At 42.6% G+C, this 26,862-nt stretch overlaps 1 protein-coding gene across 1 annotated transcript in view; it reads right to left on the bottom strand.

Moving 5' to 3' along the window:
* Window positions 1–1,401: 1,401 nt before the first annotated feature.
* The window catches only part of PRODH (proline dehydrogenase 1), a 231,562-nt gene continuing 206,101 nt past the window's right edge, over window positions 1,402–26,862 (bottom strand). Inside the window, exons 10-14 of the mRNA XM_063913160.1 lie at window positions 19,507–19,653; window positions 17,545–17,720; window positions 7,807–7,905; window positions 6,031–6,119; window positions 1,402–4,853 (exon numbers count right to left, since the gene is read on the bottom strand). Of these exons, the coding sequence (XP_063769230.1) occupies window positions 4,663–4,853; window positions 6,031–6,119; window positions 7,807–7,905; window positions 17,545–17,720; window positions 19,507–19,653 (702 nt within the window). The 3' untranslated portion in view covers window positions 1,402–4,662. The remainder of the gene's footprint in view (window positions 4,854–6,030; window positions 6,120–7,806; window positions 7,906–17,544; window positions 17,721–19,506; window positions 19,654–26,862) is intronic.

Below are 26,862 nucleotides of genomic sequence, written 5' to 3'. Positions count from 1 at the left end.
CCTCTGCTGATGCAAACAACGGGAAGCCTGGCTGTGTCTACAATCCTATTTATCATTATAGCTTCCAATGGGGACCATTTTATTTTAGTCTGATTGCTCATCTAGTATAAAGGGAGAGTCCAAGGCAGCTATAAGTTTATGTAGTAATCTACTTGTGTCTACTCTTGCTACAGTTTTTTTTGAGTGATCAAAGACAATTTAAAACAAGATGGAAGTGTGAGGGCAATGTGCTTTAATTCAAGACAGACCATCTTCCCACGTCAGTTTGAAATAAGTAGCACATTACTCAGTGCTCCTGGTAGCCCCAGCTCCTTCTACTAGCCAGCTCTCAATCTGTGGTTTCCTGGTTGCTTGTACATCAAGACCCTGTCCATTCTACATGCAGCTTTCCCCATGAACATCACACTAATAATCCAGTCACCGCTTCACCACAAATCAGCACAGTCACCTCCTGAAATTGGATGCAAATTGTTCTATTTTGGGGGAAGAAGTAGAAAATGAAGATCGATAACACAAGGGGTTGTTCTGATCCTAGTTAACCACACATTACAATGGATACTTTTAGACATTTGTGCGACAATACAATTATATATAGGAACTCTGTTCTGATCTGTAATTACTGTTTCTTAATTTTTTTAGTCACCCACAAACAAATTATTGTGCTGCAGTCAATATACCAAGTAAAATTAAGTAAACGAAAAAAACTTTAAAACACCTCTCCAAAATTCAACTCTAAGCAAAATAATGAACATGAATACTTTTTGGGCACAGAACTGCCGTGACATAATTTATGACTGTGGCACTGAAAGGGTTAAATCAGAGTTTGGAAGAGTGGTGCATTTGGAATGACAGGGACATGTTCAATTTTTAAACCTTCCACATGTTCTAGCTTCAGTGGTTTAAGCCACAGTTAATACTTGGATAAAGCCCCTAGCTTTGCAAGTGAGGTTACAGATTTTGGGTCTATTATTATGGAGCAATCTTTTTTTAGTATGCAAGCCAGCAGGTTTTCTTTATCAGTATTTATCTGCAGCACATCTATTATTTATTTATTTATTATTATTATTTATAATTAGTATTATTAAGTACTTCTAACCAATGAGATCTTTGGAGAGTTCACATCAGTATTGAGTGTTGCAGATTGATGAGAGGATGCTGATTATGTGACCTGTCAACTTATGCAATTGTGGTAGTGTGGACAGAGCAGCTGAATGATGTGAGGATGGGAAAATAAGGCAATCAAGGACAGGGACAGCTCTCTAGGCAGCACAGAACAGTAGCGTGAGGCGCTGGTCACGTGGATGTTGGAAATAGTGGTTTTTAAGCTGGAAGCATAAACTTCAGTTCTTAGAAAGTTGTTATCACAGTGACTTGTGCAGATCCTGAAATATACATAAGTGCTTATGTACAGGCTGAAAAGTACTTTATTAGTTGGCACAAAAAAATGTAAATACGAAAGATATACATTTAATCAGTAGTAATACACAAGTTAAGGTGCTTTTTCTTCTATAATTTGTAAATGGACCTCCTGTAACTTAGGCATGATCAGATATCCCAGCATTTAAAAAGAATAGAAAGTACGTACCTCACTCAAAAACATCTTCACACAGCCTCATTTTGGCCCAAGTTGATCAAGCCTTGGAGAGTGATAAATTGCACAGTGATAAAATACCAAGCAATCCGCTCCTAACTGTCATTTTTCACACACAGCCTGTCACATGACAGGAGCTGGTTGGTTGGTACTTTATCAGCATGCAATTTATCACTCTCCAACGCTTGATAAATTGGGCCTTTAGGAGAATATTCCAAAGCAGTTAATGGAGTGCCAGCTTTATGAATCATTTAATACACTGTACAGGTAATTCTAAAATACTAGTGCAATCACAACACAGAAAAACATGAACCAACCACATGGCACCTTTCTAGAATGTAAATACTGTAGCTTTGTGCTATTGCAGAGGTCTCAAATGTGGCCTGTGGGAGTGTGGTGATTATAGAGATGGGGCACCAGTCTTTTTATCAGGTCCTACTAAATATATATATATATATATAAATATATATATATATATATCTCTCTCTCTATATATATATATATATATATATATATATATATATACACATACACATATATATATATTTTTTTATAGTGGGGGAAATATACAATGGGGGGGTTGTATATTAAACTGGACAAAAATCACTAGAATGAGATCTTTACATTGTGTGTGTGTGTGTGTGTGTGCGCGTGTGCGTGTGATGGAGGGGGCATGGGACAGAAAATATCTAAAAATATAAACAGTATACTGGTGGGTGGATGAGACAAAATGGGACACAATTTGAAGTGAAGCAGCTCCCAGTCAAATGTAGTTGTCCTTATGTGGTCCTCATGCTTCCTTCAGTTTGAGACCCCTGTGTTAAAACATCAGTTGAATACATGATTTTGTAATAGCGGAAATCTTACTACAGCAATGAAATATAACAAAACTAGACTAAAACAGCATATTCAATGGTATCTGAAGATCAAAACAATCTATTTCATATACAAAAATAGTTCAATAAGGGCAACATTTAATTAATTGATAAATTACATTTATTATTGAAAATACTACTTAATGATGAAACTGCATGGATTGTTATATAGTTCTGCAAATAAAAAAAACCCAGCAACTATCTTAATTCCATTTCCTTTCCAGTGAAACATATTTCCATACAAAAATACATAATACTAATATATTCCATCTGCAGCAGTTCAATACAAAATAAATACTTTATTCAGTTTCATAAACTCAAATTTGCATTTTGACCTAAGGGAGAAAATACTTTATACTTTGGTTACCAGTTTTGACATTATGACTACTGGTATATTTCAGAATAGACCGTTGTAGCTCAGATAAAGGAAACTGTAAAATAACTTTATATTTCTTCCCCACACAAAGTATTTTTAATTGCACTTTTCTTAGAAATAATATATTTACTTTCCCTTTGGCTTCACTGGCAGTGTATATTTTACATCAAAGACTAAGGGGCTCATTTATCAACGAGTAATAAAACTCGTTGTGAATGATAAAACTCATTTTATATTGCAAATGGTGCTCCAGCCAATCAGCTCCTAACAGTCAAGTGTTCTGCTCCTGTTATGTGTTTGAAAAATTACAGTTGGGAGCCGATTGGCTGAAGCACCATTTATCATATACAAGTGTCATCATTCACAACGGAGTTATCATTCGTTGATAAATGGGCCCCTAAGCCTGATCTGCAACAACAACAAATATCTCTTTTCCCCCAATCTACTGAAGATTAGACAAAGAAAATATGTACCCTATTGGTTGCTATGGTTTAGTGCAAATTTTGCATTTAAATCTCTCTGGCAAAGGGAGTCAAGCCTAAAACCAAATTCCCCTTCATTACAACTGCACAGCCTCCAATTAGAATTGCATATTAAAAGGCTGACAAGTAATCGCTTTCTTGTCTGAATTTTTTTTTCTTTAAATTTGATCCATACAACTGTTAACAGGCCGTGGAGCCAAACAATTATGCTAATCACTGCATACACTTTGGACATCTGTCAGGCAATCTATAAATTGTTTTATGTATCGATATTTAGAAGAACTAAAATATTGTTAAGGATTTCCTTCGAAGGGGAACCCAAGGCAGGCTGCTGATAACATCATGATAATAAAATCAAGGCCGTTGCAAGCAGTGTCTTCCTGCAGTTGATTGATGAAAGCTGGTTGCTAGGATCAAATAAAAAATAAAATATATATAAAATTGTGGCGCACATTACATTTCTCAATGTAACATATCCATAAAACAATCTACTTCTACAATTTCCAATAAGACCTAATGAGATGCTGCCTCTTGAGATTTTACTTATAAGAAGATAAATCTTAATTGTTGAAGCCTCCTACAGTACAAGTCACAGCTATGCATCACACACAGGCTTATTTAAGGGACTGCTCCAATGTACACAAATGTGATTTAGCCCAGCTTCCAAACTGTGCCAGAAGAATGACTCGGGCTGGTCGCTGTGGGTCAGCACATCCTGCAATCCTACTGGGTAAGCCCTAAAAATGTCTGCCACCAAAATCTTAGAAATAAACAGTCTGAGCCAACTGCAAACAATCTTGATGAACTACCATAAGCAATAGGATACTAGCTAAATGATATATTCTACGGATCCCCCAATGCTTACATATGGAATATTAATGTATTTCTAGTATCCCCACCAATATGGACCCCAAAATAAAAAAAATAAAAAATAATATATATATATATATTTATATTTCACAGACATATTAAACTATTTCCAGTATTATTTGTTAAATATGTAGATAACGATTAAGAGGAAAATAACATCTGCACTTCTGCTCATCAAGGACAAAACTATACGTGGAAGCAAACTGTTCTCTATAACACGCTGGAGATTGCTTCAACAGTCAAGTTTAGTTTCTAAAATAGATATGGAAAGTAATCTCGGTTCTTATTGTCCACAAAACAGGGGTTGCATCTACAGATGAAGACCATAAATGTTTGGTTTAAAACCACAACAGCATTGGCGTTCCATTTAAAAGAATATAAATGCTGTGGGTGTACTAGTACACAACAACACAAAACAGCATTGTAAAACTAATCCTTGTCAGTGTGTCCCTCAAGGCTGAGGGGTTTCTAGAATCTGGGAGTGTAGAATAGGTTTCCAGAGAACAGTCGTGTTTTGAACTCCCGCCAGAGGAGCTCCCGCTCTCGGAAAGCCCCTTTCATGATGCCGCGGTTCTCCTGCGCTCTCCTGGACAGGTACGGCAGAACCTCATTTACAGGTCCATAGGGAACATACTTGTAAACCGGATAGCCAGCTTGTCCTGTCATTAAAACAGACATATTGAGAACAATATACTTTCCAAACAATAGAGGAAGAAAATCATGTGACAGATGTACTAAGCCTTGGAAACACAGCCTGTAACATGGCAGTTAGGAGCTGATTGGCAGGTACTTAATCCCACTCCAATTTATCACTCTCCAAGGCTATTACATTTGCCAATCTATGTTAATCAGATCCTAAACTATGTTTTTTTTTGTGTTTTTAGTTTTTTTAACAGAAATAGTTTTCTACATACAGTAGAATTTGCATAACTATGTAATCATTGTCAATTGGAGTGCACAGCACATTCCGTTGGTGTGCACCTAAGGAAACTCAAAAAGATACTTTACATTGAGGGGCATGTCTAGCACTACCCCAACTCTTATTATTGTCCTCCCAATATCTAATAACAATAACTTAAATAGGAACATGGAAGACAATAAGAGATTTTATGGTACATAGTTAGGAACCGTAAATGGTAGACAGTTTATAGTCAGACCTATTGATCAGTGAAGTATTCACAGATTAGTACCAGATTGTCGTTATTGGTTAGGAATGGCTAATAAGTATGGCTAAGAAAGGGATTAGAGATAATGTAAAATGTATGTGAAAAGATAAAACGGCACCTTTGATTTTAGTCATGGGACTAAATGGAGCACATTTAGTCCCCTGGTTAGTAAACAGTAAATGTACAGCATAATATACTAAAACTAATGGTGCCCATACATTTGTGCGATGCCCCGCGACATCGCGTGGCATCGCACCGGCAGTTAAGGTGCGATTTCATCGCACCTGAACTGCCCAAGTGATTACCATGCGATCATGTGATAGATCGCATGGTAATCACGTGATGGGCACCTCACCGCCAAGTGCCGCTCCCGGCGGATGCCCATCGCAGTGCGATATATCGCATGTGTTGTAAAAACACATGCAATCGCACTGCGGTGAGATAAATATTAAGTGCAGCACCTACTATTTTGCAATGCGATATTCGAGCAGCGTGCCCGCGCATCGCGTCACAGGGTGCTCAATATGTGCATGCAATCATGCAAATGATCGCACAGATGCGATCGAAATCGAAGGATGGAATGCTATATTGTACAAGTGTATGGGCTTCATAACATATTAGAAAGAGTATCTATAATAGATGGACAGTTACAGATGGTATCGATACTCACCAAGAGGAAAGCTAATCTGGTCACACATGCCTAGCAATTGGCCAAAATATACTTTTTTCTCTTCCGGATAAATGCCCAGTTCATTCATTCTGAGGAAGAAACAAAATAAAAACACAAACTACCTTTATAACTTCTTATAGTGCAAAGGACCATAATATTCTGACGTACAGTACATTGTTACAGCAATGCATACACTTTCTATTCATACTTATTGCAACATGCATCCTTATTGCAATATATTTTGACTGCCTAATTTGCTGCCTTTCATTACTATTTTAATTTATATATATATATATATATATATATATATATATATATATATATATATATATATATATACATACATATACACATATACACACACACACACACAGGTTGAGTATATCCAAATATTCCAAAATACGGAATATTCCGAAATACGGACTTTTTTTGAGTGAGAGTGAAATAGTGAAACCTTTGTTTTTTGATGGCTCAATGTACACAAACTTTGTTTAATACACAAAGTTATTAAAAATATTGTATTAAATGACCTTCAGGCTGTGTGTATAAGGTGTATATGAAACATAAATAAATTGTGTGAATGCAGACACACTTTGTTTAATGCACAAAGTTATAAAAAATATTGGCTAAAATTGACTTCAGGCTGTGTGTATAAGGTGTATATGAAACACAAATGCATTCTGTGCTTAGACTTCGGTCCCATCAACATGATATCTCACTATGGTATGCAATTATTCCAAAATACGGAAAAATACGATATCCAAAATACCTCTGGTCCCAAGCGTTTTGGATAAGGGATACTCAACCTGTGTATACTATATATATTGTATATTTTCATATTTACTTTTCACATATAAAACTAATGAGTAATATTAAGTAATTGCTTTCTCTGTTGCTATATGTACTACTTGTCAGTTGTTATGTGAGTAGTACTACATGACACGCAAATAATAGTCCTAGAAGAAATCACACTTCTTTCTGTATACTTCATTTTTAGAAGAATCAAACATGAATACCCAAGACAACATAAGCAATGTGTTCTTAAAGCGGCACAAACTCTGTAATAGTTTAGTAAAATAAGTATTTTTAAATCTGTATTAAGTATTTTAATTTAAAATTAAATTCACAAAAATGTATTGGAATACACAGAACACTTCATAAGGAAGTTTATTACACGAATACACAATATTAGGTATATCAATCAGATTAGACATTCACTGGAGGACAATTAAATCCCCAGTGCACAGGAGTCAGGGGCTAGAGTAGGCACAGAGTAATAATTCTAGAGTAGCCAACTTGTACCTGATTAATCTGTGCCGACATTAAGAATAGTATTTACACTATATGTCCAACATGGTATGAATAATGAGATTTTAAGTGGTTTCTGTCAGAGCAGGAGAACAATTTTAGCATACAACAGATGTGGTATACATTTTACATGGATTTTTCAGTTTATCTACATAGATATATAGACGAAATTAAGGGATAATATAAAACCATTTTAAACCACATTATGCACAATGAGGAACTAATTTTATAGTAATACATCAATTGTTACCTACACCTCTTTAGAATGTAAGCTTTTTGGGGTTAGGGCATTTTTATCTTCAGTCTAATTTCATTGCACTTAATTTATATTATAATTCCCTCAATGTACAGCTCTGCTAAATACGGTGCATTTTATGAATAATAATCCAATTGCTGCTCTAACCACGTTTATTTTTTTCAATACATTTAATCAGTTGTGGGAAATACAGCATACTGTATAAAGCCTACCTTTTCAAGGTGAATTTCACAGTGTCTTCATTGTGAGAGGCAACCATTACATTTGCTTTGCGATTGTGTCTAATCTCTTCCAAGACATAATCAAGACATCTGCCGGACAAAAGGGTGTAATCAAAACTCACAATAGCCTTGATGACTGGCTAGAGAATTATACAATGTACAAAATGGCATATACATTAATCAATCAGGGATTAATATGTCAATCTGGGCGAGAAGCAAAACATTTTTTTTTCTAGTAGCACAAAGTACTTCATACAACCATGGTGTCTTTTTGGGTGGTAGAGAAGAATAAAAGAAATATTTGAACGAAATCTATTACATGAAGACAAGAAAATCTTCTTTAATGCAACTTTCATGCCAGTTAACTATTTACGGTTAAACCCTGATCCAATTGTGACCTATGCTGTTATCTATAATTTACTGTTAAAACATTAGAATACAAACAGATTAGAAAATGTTTAACAGTTATATTAAAACAAACCAAAAAGTGGAACTTTTTTAATCTGTATTTTATTAGAACTCAATAAACAAAACAAACCACAAGAAAAACAAAACAAAAACAACACAACAAAAAAAAGTGTTGTACTAATTCAGTAATGCAATGCATATACTCCGCAGCTAACTGAATATGTCCCTACGTCACTGCTAAACAACCAGTTTGGGACTGAGCTAATTTAGAACTCCATAATTGAACTAGGGACGTTCGGTAAGGTACACGGCTGGGAAGGCAATGGCTAGTACCAGAACCATATTTACACATAATATATGAGCCGAAGGGTACATATGGGCATTATACACAAGTGCAGCAGTATATACTGCTGGATATTTGGTGAGTTTTGATCAGAGATGTGTGGGCAAGGTAGGCAGGGGAGGCGCTGCCTCACCTGTCAGACTTTTTACTCCAGCGTATGGACTATAAAAATGATTAGACTAATATAAAGAAGATATTTATAATATTTTCTTTGTAGTATTTCATATAGTCAAAAATCTGGGGTATACTGGAGTATGACAGGAAAGGATCGCATATCAATGACTTGAACGATGTCCATCGGACAGACATACATACTTCATAGACCCCCACAACTTCCCAATTTCCTGCCTGCACTCACTGACTAACCACTCCCACTGGAGGGGCATCAAGAGAGTAGGCAGCCCGTGCCCAAACTCTGTCTGGATCCCCCCCCCCCCCCATCTCCAGTAGGCAGCACTGTGGACACTGGGCACTAGCGTCATTAGGGGACCTAGCGTTGTCCTACAGTCTAATGCACATGCACAGTTCTCCGGGATAATGGTGCAGCGGCAATTTTCCCAGTGATTTCTGCAGCATTGCTGCTGCCAACGCAGGACTCCGGAGGGTAAGAATAGAAAAAGTAAATGGGTGCAAAGTGTGCAGTGTGGGCCCACCTGGACCCCGGGGCCTGTGTGTACTGCAGACACTGCACCCATTATAAATAGGCCAGTGACTTCTACCCACCCTGTTCAGGTTAAACCCACCATATAAAATACAATGTTATTTGTACAATCCCTAATAAGAGACACGATTATTTCAGAGAACTAATCGATAGTCATAAAGACTATCGATTAAAACAAAAAACCAGTGACGGTACATAAAATGAAGCCAAGCAGGAGGTAGCAGTGTTATTTAAGATACAGTACACTGTCCTTGTAGCTGGAGAAGATTTTTATTATCCTGGTAACTGTATTGCTGCCTAAATCCACATTTTAGACAGCACGGGGAAAACATATGCTGAAGGGAAGCAGCTCTGTCAGGTTGCAGTGTTTCTCTGTCTGGCTGAGACATACAGATAGCTCTGCAGAAACTAAAACAGAATATGTTCTTACTAAATTGCAATAAGCTACTCTATCCAGTCTGTGTTTGCTCCAAAGCATATGTCCTAAACCTTCCAACAGAATGTAAAGCACACCCCTGCTCATGATAACATAACTAGAAGCACTTGCCAAGTGTATAATAATTAGTACAAATGGCAAATACAGAAGGATAAAGCTTTGTAATGAGCCAATTAGTGCTTTATGGTGAAGGTGTTAAACTGTAGATCCAATTTAAATAAAGTATTGTAATACATATTCCATATGAACATGCAATTTTGCCCATTATTTTTATTTTTTTAACAATTTATGGAAAGCACCAATAACAATACATATTGCCGAAACAGCCTCAACATAAAATGCTTATAACTACAAAACGTGCATAAGTTTATAGGGAGATAACTGAAACTAGTTGATTTTGCAATCAAGCCTCCAAATAGTTTACTACAGGAAAATGCCGTCAAAATAATTTCCTCTTAAAATGACTTCTTGTAAAGCTGTGTACACACGGCGCGATGCGCTGTTTGCCTGACACTGACTATTCGACAGGGCCGGCCCCGCCGATATAGTCAATGTTGGCCTGCCTGCGCAGTCTATTTTTTCTTACGATGCCGATCCCGCGGGAGCGCGCATCGGCATCGCAAGCTATGTACACACGGTGCAATATGCACTAACTTTCTTTACGATTTTGACTATATACCTAAAATTGTAATTAAAGTTAAGTGCATATCGCAACGTGTGTACACACCTTAAAAGAGAGAACCCCCCAAAAAATACAAATATAACATCTACATAATAACTACAAAGGATACAAATTCAGGGTCAGATTTCATGCAAATAACGTTTTGTAGCAGAACAGATTGTTACACAGAGGTCAGTGCAATAGTTTGTATTGCAGTAGAATTCTACTCTTGCTTTGCAAGTCACTGTGAATATGAATTTAGTGCAATACTATAGTTGTTACACAAAAGGTTAGTACATTTCATTAACAGATGCAAAACAAGGTAAATATTTTGCATAGCAATTGTATTTGGATTGTAAATGCTGAACTCTACTCTGTCTATTATATACTACAAATAGTTAGAATGGAGATTTACTTAAGCAAACAGAGGCAGTTCTATACAAGGGAGTAGCATGCATTTGGAGGGAGGGAATTCTGGAAAATTTTGACAAGCTACTTGTTGCTTCCCTGTCAGTCTAAATAAGTAGTTCTCACAATGTTGCACATAACAACAACTAGTAATCACATGTAGGCTTCCTAACCTGTTCTGTACAAAGTACTGTATACCAGTGGTTCTCAAACTGAGTGCTGTGGCACCCTGAGCCCTGGGCTGGTGGTTTAGGACCAATTAAAATTATTTCTGGTCAATGTAATAGGCAAAACCAGGGCTGGTGGCTGCCAATCCTAAAATATGTGGACTTTTATCAGGAGATTGTCCAAGTAAGGGACCACGTTGACCCCCTGGACCCCGAGCTGGACATGATTTCCACCATCACTTTTGTGAACACCCTCGGAGCTGTAGACAAGCCAAAGGGTAACGCCTGGAACTAGTAGTGATCGTTCAGCAGGGCGAACCTCAGTTGGCCTGATGAGGAAGCCGGCGTCCTTGATATCAAGGGGCACTAGGAATTCCTGATGTTCTAGGCCTGCGATCACTGCTCTCAGAGATTCCATCTTGAATTTGAAAACCTTAAGGTAAGGATTCAAGGACTTCAGATTCAAAATTGGCCTCACAGACCAGTCTGGTTTTGGCACAACAAACAGACTGTAGTAACCTTGTCCTTGCTGTTGCAGGGGTACTGGAACAATGACTTGGGACTGGACCAACTTTGTGAAGGCTTGTAGAAGCTTAACACGCATATTTTCCAAAGCTGGTAAGCTTGATTTGAAAAATTGTTGGGAAGGAGCACCGTCGAACTCCAGCTTGTAACCCTGAGAAATAAGGTCCCTTACCAAGGCGTCCTGGCAGGAACTTTTCCAGATGTGGCTGAAGTGACGTAACTGGGCTCCCACATCGAGATCCTCCTGGGGTGGGCGGGCACCGTCATGCTGAGGTTTTTGCGGAAGCTGATCTGGTGCTCTGTTCTTGAGAGCCAACAACGGCTGGTTTCTTAGGTTTACCCCTGGTGCCTCTAGCTGCATTTGATGCACCTCTGGCCCTAGATCGAAATCTGGTGGACCAAAGGGACTGAGTAGACGGTCCCGGGTATGTACATCTAGCTAGGCCCTACACAGCAGCACTGCTTGCCCATCCTTGGATATGGAACAGCATGGTGTGACATCACTACCTAGATGACTAAGGGGGTTTATTCATGAAGCAGTGAAAAGAGTGGAGAAACAGACCAGTGTATAAGCTGCCCATAGCAACCAATCAGCATCTCCCTTACATTTTATAGAATGTACTTGATAAGGGCTTCCTTCAAAGCAGATTGACCACCATGGGCAACTTCTCTACTGGTCCTTTTCTCCAGAGCTGTAAACAGACTTTTTGGTGCCCTGTGCCAGAGAGAGAATTGGCGCCTCCCCTCCCCAATTTTTTTCAATAGGGACATAAGGCGTGCAGGAGGGGGCATGACAAGATTGATCCCAGTGAAAGCCCATGCTATGATGCCCCTTCTGACAGTAATATATATTCTTGTTGTTATTCAGTCACAATAACCCTTTATTAAATGACACATTTCAATATACTACCATACCCAGGATTCAAACCTATAACCTGCTGAATTCTAATCAAACTCCTTACTTATTGAGCTAATTGATCCTGCGTAAAAACTATGAGAACTATATGAAGCTACTGGTACTTTTTAAAAAAATAATCAGCATTGCAATTGAGCAGATCTATGTAGTGTGCAGTCACACATCCAATTACTTTAAGCCACACTACATAGTTCTGCTCAGCCGCATTGCTGATCATTTTTTCACAAAGTACGCTTCAAATAACGAGTTTTATGGTAAGAACTTACCCTTGTTAAAACTCTTTCTGCGAGGTACACTGGGCTCCACAAGTCTGGACAATGGGGTGTAGAGTAGGCTCAAAGCTTTGACTGTTCCCAGAATGCACAGCGCCGCCTCCTATATCACCCCGCCTCCCAGCACAGGAGCTCAGTTTAGTTAACCAGCCCAATGCAGTAGCAGGAAAAGAGACGACAATGGTTAATAGCCACATACACCACACTCTCACGACAAGAGAAGTGTCATCGGCTAATGCCATTTTTTACGGTAAGGACGATACATGTTTGGAATTCCCTGCCTGAGGGAGTTGTAATGGCCAACTCAGTCAACACCTTTAAGAATTGGTTAGATAAATTCCTCATGGATAAGGATATCCAGGGTTACGGGGCATAGTCACGCACTATGGTTATTATAAAAAAGAGGGGTTAATCGGAACGGCAGTCAGCAAATTCAGTCAAAATTTGATACAAAATAATCGTGCATAGGAGACCACAAATAGGTTGAACCCGATGGACAATTGTCTTTTTTCAACCTTAGATACTATGTTACTATGTAGTCCCCAGGTTCCAAGGCCAGGACTATAGAGCGAAGGGTTTCCATACGGAACTTGGAAACCTTCACAAATTTGTTCAGTGCCTTGAGGTTGAGAATGGGCCGGGAGGACCCATTCGGTTTCGGGACTAGAAACAGCGGAGAATAGTACCCCCGGCCTCTCTGAGCAAGAGGCACCTGTACTACGACTGCTGTATCCAGGAGGGTCTGTACCACCGAATGCAGAGTGTTTGCCTTTGTCTGGTCCGACGGGACGTCTGTCTGGCAAAATCGATGAGCGGGTCGGTTTTTTAAGGCTATGGCGTAACCTCGAGTGCCGACTTCCCGTACCCAGGCATCTGAAGTGGTCTTCAACCATTCCTGGGTATACCCTAGAAGCCGGCCCCCCACCCTGGGATCCCCCAGGGGGAGGCCCGCCCCGTCATGCGGCAGGCTTATCGGTCTTGGCTGCTGGCTGACGGGCAGCCCAGGCTCTTTTGGGATTCGGCTTACCAGGTTTGGAAGTGCGGGCCTGCTTATGGTACGCCTGACCTTTTGCTTTACCTGAAGGACGAAAGGGGCGAAAGGACGTGCCTTTGGCCTTCGACACAGAAGGAGCTGTATTAGGCAGACAGGCAGTTTTGGCAGTAGCCAAGTCAGCCACTATCTTATTTAAGTCCTCCCCAAACAGAATATCCCCCTTGAAAGGGAGTACCTCCAGGGTTTTTCTAGAGTCCAGGTCCACAGACCAGGATCTCAGCCACAATATCCTGCGAGCCAGGACTGACGTAGTAGAGGCCTTGGCTGCTAGGATACCGGCATCAGAAGCCGCCTCTTTAATATAGCGAGAAGCTGTGACAATATATGACAAGCATTGTCTAGCATGGTCAAAGGAGATTTCAGCTTCTAACTCCAAGGCCCATGCTTCAATAGCCTCTGCCGCCCATGTAGCTGCAATAGTGGGCCTTTGTGCAGCACCCGTGAGGGTGTAAATCGCTTTTAGACAACCCTTGACACGTTTATCCGTAGGCTCTTTTAGAGATGTGACGGTAGTGACAGGTAGAGCTGAGGAAACCACCATCCTAGCCACATGCGAGTCTACTGGAGGAGGCGTTTCCCAATTCTCACCAGCTCTGGCGCGAGGGGATGGGGAGACAGCATCTTCTTTTGAGGCACAAACTTCGTACCCGGGCTTTGCCAGGGTTCCTGACGTATATCCACTAGGTGGTCAGAGTGAAGTAAAACTTGTTTAATCACCTTCTGACGCTTGAACCTATCTGGTTTCTTAGGAGGAACGGATGGCTCGGGATCATCCGTAATCTGCAGAATTAACTTAATAGCCTCCAAAAGATCAGGAACATCCACATGTGAACTACCCTCCCCATCAGCCGTATCCGAGTCAGAACCTGTGGGGTCAGTGTATATGCTGTCTTCATCAGACGAGGTGTCAGTGACAGCAGTGGATTCTGAGGAGACGAGCGCTCGCTTAGAGGACCTCTTGGACCTAGGCGAGCGTTGGTCAGACTTTTTAGTAGTCAGGGACTGGTTCAACTTCTTTAATTGAGCAGATAAATCGTCCGCCCACGGCGGGTTAGCTGCAGGGACCACATACGGCTGTACCAGCATTGGGGGTCCCATAGGGGGTGTTAGTTTATGAACTAGCATATGCAGAAGCGTGGAAAAAGCGGCCCACGGAGGGTCATTATGTGCCTCCGTTGCCACAGTCCCACTGGGGGGCAAGGAGCCCCCAGAACCAGAGCCCACAGCTGCTATATTCTCCCCATATGTGTCTGTGGCTTCAGCAACACCAGCAGTGTGTTCCGCCCCAGAACCGTTACCCTCAGAAGCAGACATGATATAACTTGCAGTATGAGGTAACACAGTACAATTATTAGCAGCACTATATCCCTAAACCCAAACCCCTGCGCAGTGTAGTCAGCACCAGCGGAGATAAAGGAGAGATATGGTGACTAAATCACAGAGAAAAATACGTAATACAGTATATCTTTGTGAAAATTCTATATTAAATAACACCTGACGCACCAAGCCCCCTCAGGTTATAGAATATAGGGATAGCAAGTTGAGTGAAAGACACGAGATGGACACCACTCAGCTATCAATGTACACACAAATAGTCACAGTTTGTACAATGCAGAGGTTATTACAGATAATAATACTGCACTGGACTAGCTTACACAGCTATATAACAAATGATATAACACTACACAGTAAGAAACTGGATGTATATCACAGGGTAATTGTACTATAAACCCCTGACTAAAAAGGCAGGTATAATACTTAAGTTTCATGTAAAGGCACAGCGCTGACAACCAGGCGGCTTTACATAGGAGGATTTGCCCAAGCAGTCCCAGGAACAGTGAGCTGAGGAGTAATGGCGCCGCAGACACTAACAGGGAGTGAGGAAAAGACAGATTTGCAGCTCCAGGGTGGGAACACTTGCTGGAAATGGCGCCCTGGGGCTGGGGCTTTAGGTCTAAGCCTTATCCCCCTTGCTGGCAAAACCACCGGGTACTGTGGGCAATATTAAAATCGGTTTTAAGAGAAAACCTGACCTGCGCCCATGCCATGGTGATCTAGTGGGATCGCCTGTATCCACAGTGTCCACCGCCAGCGCGCGCGGCCCGCCTCCCACTGACCGCGCCGGATCGAGATAAAGACCGGGTCCCGCGAGCGGGACCCACTTACCACCTCCCGAAGCGCGGCCACACGATCCTGGAGAGCCCTAGCCGTGTGTGCCTAACGTGAAGTAAACCGGAGCATCCGCTGTAGGTACCCGGCAACCAGGGCTCGGGAGTGTACAGCGCCGCTGGGGAGAGCTGGAGCTGCAGCAGAGAATGTCAGAAGACATTTACCCCTGCTGCTGCTCTTGAAGTCTTCACTTTTTACCTCATAAAAAGCTTTTCTTAGGGCTGCTTGGAGCAGCCCCTCCTGTTAAGTGCCTGCTTACTGCAGCACCAACTGACAAACTGAGCTCCTGTGCTGGGAGGCGGGGTGATATAGGAGGAGGCGCTGTGCATTCTGGGAACAGTCAAAGCTTTGAATCTGTTGGTGCCTCGTATCAAGATCCTACTCTACACCCCATTGTCCAGACTTGTGGAGCCCAGTGTACCCCGCAGCAGAAAGTTAGAATTCTCTATCTTAGAATGCTCTAGCTTTCTATGCAAGGGCAGATAGCTCAATGAGTAGATTGTCTAACTGTAATGCCACAGACAATGGGTTTGAATCCTGGGTATGTAATAAAGGACAGTGTGACTGAATAACAAAGAAATCTCAAGTTGTGTTCATGAATGTTGTATAGGTATTAGCGACAGAAGAGGTCAGGGTAGGAGACAGGGGCGGTCAGGAGATGCTGGTCTTCAAAAGGGGGTAAGCTGCAAGTGAAAGTAATTAAAAGATAATTGACAAGTGCCGACAACAGCGCCCCCTACCCTGCAGCGATATGTGTGCTGCCCCCTTCTCGTACACTTAGTTACAGCCCTGTTTTTCTCCACTCTTTTCATTGCTTCATGGATAGACCCTTAAATTAGACAGGCATGTTATACCAATAATATTATTAATGTCTAACATATCAGGGCTGGAACGAGGGGTATTCAGCTACTGCTATTACCCAGGGTGTAAGGTCAAAGGGGCAGCATAGTCGTTGCCCCAGCGGCCCCTGATCAGGCACCTAGCTGCATACAAAAGGGCAGGGTATGTCTTTGTTGTGTGATGTCATGACTTGAAGTATGCCGGGGCATTTCTGAGCCTGGCTACAATGCTGCCTGCTGTATTCTACTCCGCATCCAAGGACACTATCCCAGTCACATTCAGCCCTAAACTTGTGTAACCTACTGCCTGCCACAACTTCAGCAGGCGACTCCAGGAATGCTGCTGTAACAATGCCAATCTCATCTTCTACAGGCTGCTCTATCCTTGAAGGTTTCATAACTGGAGACTTGCAGATAAAGTCTGATAATAAAAATGAGATCAGACTCTCTATAATGAAAGAGCACTATTACCTTTACTATCCTATTCTACAAAGTGCTGTGTTCTTGATCCTACAAATATATATATATATTTTTCTTTCTGTGGAAAATTAAATTAGAAAAGTCTCAACTCTAGAGATATCTATGGCAGTGTTCAACGCCATTAGAAACTGTATTCCACTGGTGATACTATGTACGGACTTTGATATAAAAGCACAGTTGTCACTTGTGACAGATCCACTTGGCTGACCTCTCTTTCAGATTGCCTGTAATCAGTTAGCAACAGCATTCAAAACTATGGTTACATTGGCCAATTAGTGACAGACCCTTCCTTTTCAAGAACGAATTGAAAAAAAACAACAACATTTTATGAAGGCAGTAGGCAAGGTAAATGAAAGGTCTACATACAAAATTCTGTTTCTATATGCATACCTATGGTACATCTCATTGGTTTTCTCATATGTAGGATTGATGGGGTCCTCGTAGCCCACCTCTGCTGCCCGACTTCTTTCCTGTTGCATGTACGCCCCTCTCACTAACTTAGCACCAAAATGCCAATCCTCTCGTCGGGATAACTCTACATCAGCAGTCACATTGTCATATGCTTCCTATGTAGAGAGGAGAGCACACAGATTTATCATATTGCAAGCACCTGAAAACAGATATTTATTTAACAAAGGCGGCATTTTCTGTCTGGTAATATGTATTAAAGCAAAACAATTACATGAAAGAAATGTGACAGTAAACACAAAGTAGCAGAGTGTGCATATAAAAAGGAAAACAGTACTTAATGCAGTCTCCAGCCACTACTGCTGGGCTCCAATTAGCGGCATTCTGTATAGTATTGAGAATATACAGTATTGTAGTCATTGCATAGCGATATCGCAGAGTTATCAAGTGGCATCCATTTGTTCCACGTTGACTTGAATAAATATAGTGTTATCCGGATAGTAGGTAGATAGTACACAGACAGACAGTTAATAGGTCGACAGGCAAAAGTTCTACAGGTTCAAAAGGTTGATAGTTAAATGGTCGAAGTGGACTTAGGTATACAGGGTCAACAAGTCGATATGTGAATGGTCGACACAAAAAAAGTCAACACATACTTTTTCATGATTTTTAAGGTTAAGTAATTGGGAGAGGATTCAGATTAAATTAACAAAAAAAAAAAAAACAAAAAAAAACTGTCGACCATTTGGATGTCAATCTTATGAACCAGTCGACCAAAGTTCATTTCGACCATCTGGTGTTGACACACAGACAAATCTGTGAGATAATGTATACTATACGGGTGGGTGGGCTTTTAGGATTAGGCACTATGGTGGAGGTTAGGGATAGACTGCGGGAAGGGAGGGGATTGCATTGCAAAGCACCTGTTGGGATTTTGGGGGTCATTCCGAGTTGATTGCTAGCTTCCGTTGTTTGCAGCGCAGCGATCAGGCTAAAAATCTGCATTTCTGCGCATGTGTATGCACCGCAATGCGCAGGCGCGTCGTACGGGTACAATGAGCATCGTGGGTTTGCACAGAGTGTAACGAACATTCCAGTCCCTCGACCGAACGCAGGAAGATTGACATGAAGTGGGCGTTTCTGGGTGTCAACTGACCGTTTTCAGGGAGTGCTTAGAAAAACGCAGGCGTGGCAGGAAAAACGCAAGTGTAGGTGGGCGTTCACTGGGTCAAAAGCCGTCCCACCGTCAAAAGACGTCCCTCCGTCGTTAGAATCAACGCACGCAAAGAGTAACTACAGGGCTGGTCTTGTTTTGCACAAAAAGATTTTGCAGGCGCTCTGCTGTACAAGCGTTCGCACTTCTGCAAAGCGAAAATACACTCCCCAGTGGATGGCGAAAATGCGTTTGCACGGCTGCTAAAAACTGCTAGCGAGTGATCACTCGGAATGACCCCCTTTAATCACTGGGATGCCGGCGATATAGTAATGCTGTGAAATTAGGTCTTTGGACTCTTTTGAAGATTTTCGTTTTCTTTCTTATCACTCTTTATATCACATCTATTATTTATTTGAGTATGAAAAGTGACTCAATATATACATTGAACATCATCAGTACAGAAGCATTTTATAAACCATTGCTATAAAAAACAGACTAACACTATATGTTTCCCTCTTCAGCACTATTCACTGCAGGTGTGGGAAAATAGGTTTGCCATCTATTATACAGCAGGAGTTTCACTTGACCGCAAAAGATGAAAACAAGCACAAATCTAGTGGCAGGCATAATGTAAACACAGTATTCTCATCAGCCAAATAAATATATTCTATAATTTGCATCAAAATAATCTTTGTGTACGCCACCTAGTAATATCCAAGGTGCAGTCATTGTTCTTTGTACACTGCCTTGTGCTGAGCAGTATTCATCATTGCTGCACAGCCTCTCACCTTTAAGTAGCACTGGTATGTGTTGAAGATAATGGGATTGCCCTTGTTAAATTTACGCTGCATTTCCAATGTCAGGCGGCTGATTGCAGGTTGGAAATAGGTCTGTTCTGCATCGACCATCAAACGAACACCTTTTTCTAAGGCTTTCTAGATAGAACAGAAACAAATGTACAATAAAGGCACTGATTGTCATGGCATGGAGAATAAGCAGCACTTTTAACCCAGGTAGGTATATAGGCCATGATGAACTCAGACATGTAGACAGAAAGACAACTATATTCCCATGTACACATTATATTCCCATAATACTGTATAATCAGGATATCATATACAATAGTTGATCTATACCAGCATAGACAAAGTTGCTTATTATCAATGCCCTTGGGCACAACACAGAGCTGCTCTATGGATAAAAATAAGATTTTACTTACCGATAAATCTATTTCTCATAGTCCGTAGTGGATGCTGGGGACTCCGTCAGGACCATGGGGAATAGCGGCTCCGCAGGAGACAGGGCACAAAAGCAAGCTTTTAGGATCACATGGTGTGTACTGGCTCCTCCCCCTATGACCCTCCTCCAAGCCTCAGTTAGGTACTGTGCCCGGACGAGCGTACACAATAAGGAAGGATCTTGAATCCCGGGTAAGACTCATACCAGCCACACCAATCACACCGTACAACTTGTGATTTGAACCCAGTTAACAGTATGATAACAATGAAGTAGCCTCTAAAAAAGATGGCTCACAACAATAATAACCCGATTTTTTGTAACAATAACTATGTACAAGTAATGCAGACAATCCGCACTTGGGATGGGCGCCCAGCATCCACTACGGACTATGAGAAATAGATTTATCGGTAAGTAAAATCTTATTTTCTCTAACGCCCTAGTGGATGCTGGGGACTCCGTCAGGACCATGGGGATTATACCAAAGCTCCCAAACGGGCGGGAGAGTGCGGATGACTCTGCAGCACCGAATGAGAGAACTCCAGGTCCTCCTCAGCCAGGGTATCAAATTTGTAGAATTTTGCAAACGTGTTTGCCCCTGACCAAGTAGCTGCTCGGCAAAGTTGTAAAGCCGAGACCCCTCGGGCAGCCGCCCAAGATGAGCCAACCTTCCTTGTGGAATGGGCATTTACAGATTTTGGCTGTGGCAGGCCTGCCACAGAATGTGCAAGCTGAATTGTACTACAAATCCAACGAGCAATAGTCTGCTTAGAAGCAGGAGCACCCAGCTTTTTGGGTGCCTACAATATAAACAGCAAGTCAGACTTTCTGACTCCAGCCGTCCTGGAATTATATATATATATATATATATATATATATATATATATATTTTCAGGGCCCTGACAACGTCTAGCAACTTGGAGTCCTCCAAGTCCCTAGTAGCCGCAGGCACCACAATAGGTTGTTTCAGGTGAAACGCTGACACCACCTTAGGAAGAAACTGGGGACGAGTCCGCAGTTCTGCCCTGTCCGAATGGAAAATCAAATATGGGCTTTTGTAAGACAAAGCCGCCAATTTTGACAATCGCCTGGCCGAGGCCAGAGCCAACAGCATGGTCACTTTCCATGTGAGATATTTCAAATCCACAGATTTGAGTGGTTCAAACCAATATGATTTGAGGAATCCCAACACTACGTTGAGATCCCACGGTGCCACTGGAGGCACACAAGGGCTGTATATGCAATACTCCCTTGACAAACGTCTGGACTTCAGGAACTGAAGCCAATTCTTTCTGGAAGAAAATCTATAGGGCCGAAACTTGAACCTTAATGGACCCCAATTTGAGGCTCATAGACACTCCTGTTTGCAGGAAGTGCAGAAATCGACCTAGTTGAAATTTTTTCGTGGGGCCTTCCTGGCCTCACCCACGCAACATATTTTTACCACATGTGGTGATAACGTTGTGCGGTCACCTCCTTCCTGGCTTTGACCAGGGTAGGTATGACCTCTTCCGGAATGCCTTTTCCCTTAGGATCCGGCGTTCAAACCGCCATGCCGTCAAACGCAGTCGCGGTAAGTCTTGGAACAGACAAGGTCCCTGCTGGAGCAGGTCCTTTCTTAAAGGCCGATGCCACGGTTCCTCTTGGAACAGACATGGTACTTGCTGAAAGCAAATCCCTTCTTAGCTCCCGAGGCCATTAGTCCTCTGTGAGCATCTCTTGAAGTTCCGGTTACCAAGTCCCTCTTGGCCAATCCGGAGCCACGAGTATAGTTCTTACTCCTCTATGTCTTATAATTCTCAATACCTTGGTTATGAGAAGCAGAGGAGGGAACACATACACCGACTGTTACACCCACGGTGTTACCAGGACGTCCACAGCTATCGCCTGAAGGTCTCGTGACCTGGCGCAATACCTGTCCCATTTTTTGTTCGGGCGGGACGCCATCATGTCCACCTTTGGTCTTTCCCAACGGTTCACAATCATGCGGAAAACTTCCCGATGAAGTTCCCACTCTCCCGGGTGGAGGTCGTGCCTGCTGAGGAAGTCTGCTTCCCAGTCGTCCACTCCCGGAATGAACACTGCTGACAGTGCTATCACATGATTTTCCGCCTAGCGAAAAATCCTTGCAGTTTTGCCACTGCCCTCCTGCTTCTTGTGCCGCCCTTTCTGTTTACGTGGGCGACTGCCGTGATGTTATCCCACTGGATCAATACCGGCTGACCTTGAAGCAGAGGTCTTGCTAAGCTTAGAGCATTATAAATTTGCTCTTAGCTCCAGTATATTTATGTGGAGAGAATTCTCCAGACTTGATCACACTCCTTGTGTGACTGCTCCCCAGCCTCTCAGGCTGGCCTCCGTGGTCACCAGCATCCAATCCTGAATGCCGAATCTGCGGCCCTCTAGAAGATGAGCACTCTGTAATCACCACAGGAGAGACACCCTTGTCCTTGGATATAGGGTTATCCGCTGATGCATCTGAAGATGCGATCCGGACCATTTGTCCAGCAGATCCCACTGAAGAGTTCTTGCGTGAAATCTGCCGAATGGAAGCGCTTCGTAATAAGCCACCATTTTTACCAGGACTCTTGTGCAATGATGCACTGACACTTTTCCTGGTTTTAGGAGGATCCCGATTAGCTCGGATAACTCCCTGGCTTTCTCCTCTGGGAGAAACACCTTTTCCTGGACTGTGTCCAGAATCATCCCTAGGACCAGCAGACGTGTCGTCGGAACACTGCGGTTTTGGAATATTTAGAATCCACCCGTGCTGTCGTAGAACTACTTGAGATAGTGCTACTCCGACCTCCAACTGTTCTCTGGACCTTGTTCTTATCAGGAGGTCGTCCATTTTCTTTGAAGACGAATCCTCCTTTCGGTCATTACCTTGGTAAGGACCCGGGGTGCCTTGGACAATCCAACGGCATTGTCTTGAAACTGATAGTGACAGTTCTGTACCACGAACCTGAGGTACCCTTGGTGAGAAAAGGCAAATTTTGGGACATGAAGGTAAGCATCCCTGATGTCCCGGGACACCATATAGTCCCCTTGTTCTTTGCTATCACTGCTCTGAGTGACTCCATCTGGATTTGAACCCTTGCAAGTGTTCAAATTTTTCAGATTTAGAATAGGTCTCACCTAGCCTTCAGTACCACCATATAGTGTGGAGTAATACCCCTTTCCTTGTTGTCGGAGGGGTAATTTTATTATCACCTGCTGGGAATACAGCTTGTGAATTGTTTTCAATACTGCCTCCCTGTCGGAGGGAGACATTGGTACAGCAGACTACAGGAACCTGCGAGGGGGGAAACCTCTCGACATTCCAATCTGTACCCCATGGATACTACTTGTAGGATCCAGGGGTCCTGTACGGTCCCAGCGTCATGCTGAGAACTTGGTAGAAGCGGTGGAGGGCTTCTGTTCCTGGGAATGGGCTGCCTGCTGCAGTCTTCTTCCCTTTCCTCTATCCCTGGGCAGATATGACTCTTATAGGGACGAAAGGACTGAGGCTGAAAAGACGGTGTCTTTTTCTGCAGAGATGTGACTTAGGGTAAAAAACGGTGGATTTTCCAGCAGTTGCCCTGGCCACCAGGTCCCATGGACCGACCCCAAATAACTCCTCCCCTTTATACGGCAATACATCTTTGTGCCGTTTGGAATCTGCATCACCTGACCACTGTCGTGTCCATAAACATCTTCTTGCAGATATGGACATCGCATTTACTCTTGATGCCAGAGTGCAAATATCCCTCTGCGCATCTCGCATATATAGAAATGCATCCTTTAAATGCTCTATAGTCAATAAAATACTGTCCCTGTCAAAGGTATCAATATTTTTAGTCAGGGAATCCGACCAAGCCACCTCAGCTCTGCACATCCAGGCTGAGGCGATCGCTGGTCGCAGTATAACACCAGCATGTGTGTGTATACTTTTTAGGATATTTTTCAGCCTCCTATCAGCTGGCTCCTTAAGTACGGCCCTATCCGTAGATGGTACCGCCACTTGTTCTGATAAGCGTGTGAGCGCCTTATCCACCCTGAGGGGTGTTTCCCACCGCGCCTTAACTTCTGGCGGGAAAGGGTATACCGCCAATAATTTTCTATCGGGGGAAACCCACGCATCATCACACACTTCATTTAATTTATCTGATTCAGGAAAAACTACAGGAAGTTTTTTCACCTCACACATAATACCCTTTTTTGTGGTACTTGGAGTATCAGAAATATGTAACACCTCCTTCATTGCCCTTAACGTGTGGCCCTAAAAGAAAATACGTTTGTTTCTTCACCGTCGACACTGAAATCAGTGTCCGTGTCTGGGTCTGTGTCGACCGACTGAGGTAAATGGGCATTTTACAGCCCCTGACTGTGTTTGAGACGCCTGGACAGATACTAATTTGTTCGCCGGCCCTCTCATGTCGTCAACCGGCTTGCAGCGTGTTGACATTGTCACGTAATTTCCATAAATAAGCCATCCATTCCGGTGTCGACTCCCTAGGGAGTGACATCACCATTACAGGCAATTTGCTCCGCCTCCTCACCAATATTTTCCTCATACATGTCGACACACACGTACCGACATACAGCACACACATAGGGAATGCTCTGATAGAGGACAGGACCCACTAGCCCTTTGGGGAGACAGAGGGAGAGTTTGCCAGCACACACCAAAACGCTATAATTATCCAGGGACAACCTTTATATAAGTGTTCCTTTTATAGCATTTTAATATATATACATATCGCCAAATCAGTGCCCCCCCTCTCTGTTTTAACCCTGTTTCTGTAGTGCAGTGCAGGGGAGATCATGGGAGCCTTCCCACCAGCCTTTCTGTGAGGGAAAATGGCGCTGTGTGCTGAGGAGAATAGGCCCCGCCCCCTTTTCGGCGGGCTTCTTCTCCGGAGTTTTAGATATCTGGCAGGGGTTAAATACATCCATATAGCCTCAAGGGCTATATGTGATGTATTTTTCGCCATACAGGTATTATACATTGCTGCCCAGGGCGCCCCCCCCCCCAGCGCCCTGCACCCTCCGTGACCGCTGTGTGAAGTGTGCTGACAACAATGGCGCACAGCTGCAGTGCTGTGCGCTACCTGATGAAGACTGAGAGTCTTCTGCCGCCTGGTTCCGGACCTCTTCATCTTCAGCATCTGCAAGGGGGGTCGGCGGCGCGGCTCCGGGACGAACCCCAGGGCGAGCCCTGTGTTCCGACTCCCTCTGGAGCTATGTCCAGTAGCCTAAGAATCCAATCCATCCTGCACGCAAGTGAGTTGAAAATCTCTCCCCTAAGTCCCTCGATGCAGTGAGCCTGTTGCCAGCAGGACTCACTGAAAATAAAGAACCTAAAAACTTTTTCTAAGCAACTCTTTAAGAGAGCCACCTAGATTGCACCCTTCTCGGCCGGGCACAAAAACCTAACTGAGGCTTGGAGGAGGGTCATAGGGGGAGGAGCCAGTACACACCATGTGATCCTAAAAGCTTGCTTTTGTGCCCTGTCTCCTGCGGAGCCGCTATTCCCCATGGTCCTGACGGAGTCCCCAGCATCCACTAGGACGTTAGAGAAATGAAATTCAATACAAAGAGCAGAGCAGTTTATGTTTTCCAGCCAAAGTAAAATGAAGGACCTGAGGATGGAATTAGTCCGTTGTAGCCTACGGGCTACATTTCACAATAATGGGGCAGTCGCATATGCCTGGTCAGTAGACCAGGCATATGCAAAAGTCCCGATAGAGGAGTGAAGGGTCCACGGATGTGGTCACTTCATTCTGAGCACATCACAGGAACTATATGGATACATTTGGCCGGTATTTAATTTCTTATTAATGTAAATAGTGCCAAAATGCCCCGGATACTCCTTTCAGACCGCCAGCTATGAACACGGGTTATTGGCACATGAACGCACATAACCCGTGTTCATGTGCGGTCTAAAAGGTGCCAGGGTTGAAATACCGGGTCAAGTATTCCAACTCGGGTAGCGAGCAGGGTTGAACACGTGTTCAACCCGGCACGCTGTGCGGTATGAACGGCAGTTGGGTCGATGCAATCCATTTCCCGTTCACCGTGTGTGTGTGTACGGGCGGTGCTTGGAGATCATGTGACCTCCAAGCCCCGCCCCGTCACTTCTTCGCTGACGTCACCAACCCTGCAATATGCCGGGTTACTTACAGCGGCGGCGGGGCACCCTGGGAGCTCCCCTGTCAGGTCCCCGGGTACGACACGCCTCAGGCGGTCTGAAAGGGTATTAGTGTGTATTCCTCAGCAGGAGTGTTAGGTATAAGAGTCTAGCAGGAAGTAAATTCAATAAATAATAAATCTATCTAGAAATCCACACATACTGTATATGCTTTAGCTCTCAGTATACATGGCATAGTAGCTAAGGGTTGAATCAGCAAATAACAAATGGCTAATTCCCCACGCCTCTGCTAGTAACAAAAAAGTTTGCAGAGTCTCCAATGTCACCCCAATCTTATTGTTGGTAAGAGCTGAAGTTGAAGCAGCAATTCTGTTTTAATTAGACAATTAATATCTTTCTCCTTTGTGAAGGTTACAATAAACAACCTCACCCTAATCAATTTGTTTTTAAGATGCTATAAATGACTCTTTGGGGCTGTTAATAACTTATGCTGGAAACAACTGGCTGATATATATTTTTTATTCCATTAAAGTTCAAAAAGAAAGCCTTGTTTGCATTTCATTATAAAAGATTACATTTTAGCAGTCATACATTTATTTAAATTAGTGCTGATTAAGGGATTTCAAAGACTTCCTGATCTAGCTGGCATTTCTAAGGGCTGTTCCTACCCTTTTAGATGTGTGAAATATAGTGGCATTGATTTACTGCACCATCTGAGCCATGTTTACAGCTCATCTTAGGAATGCTGCATCTAAATATTAATGAGGCTCAGAGA

The sequence above is a fragment of the Pseudophryne corroboree genome, chromosome 1 (genome assembly GCF_028390025.1).
Source record: "Pseudophryne corroboree isolate aPseCor3 chromosome 1, aPseCor3.hap2, whole genome shotgun sequence".
Lineage (NCBI taxonomy): Eukaryota > Metazoa > Chordata > Amphibia > Anura > Myobatrachidae > Pseudophryne > Pseudophryne corroboree.
This window is presented reverse-complemented; position numbering and strand designations above follow the sequence as displayed.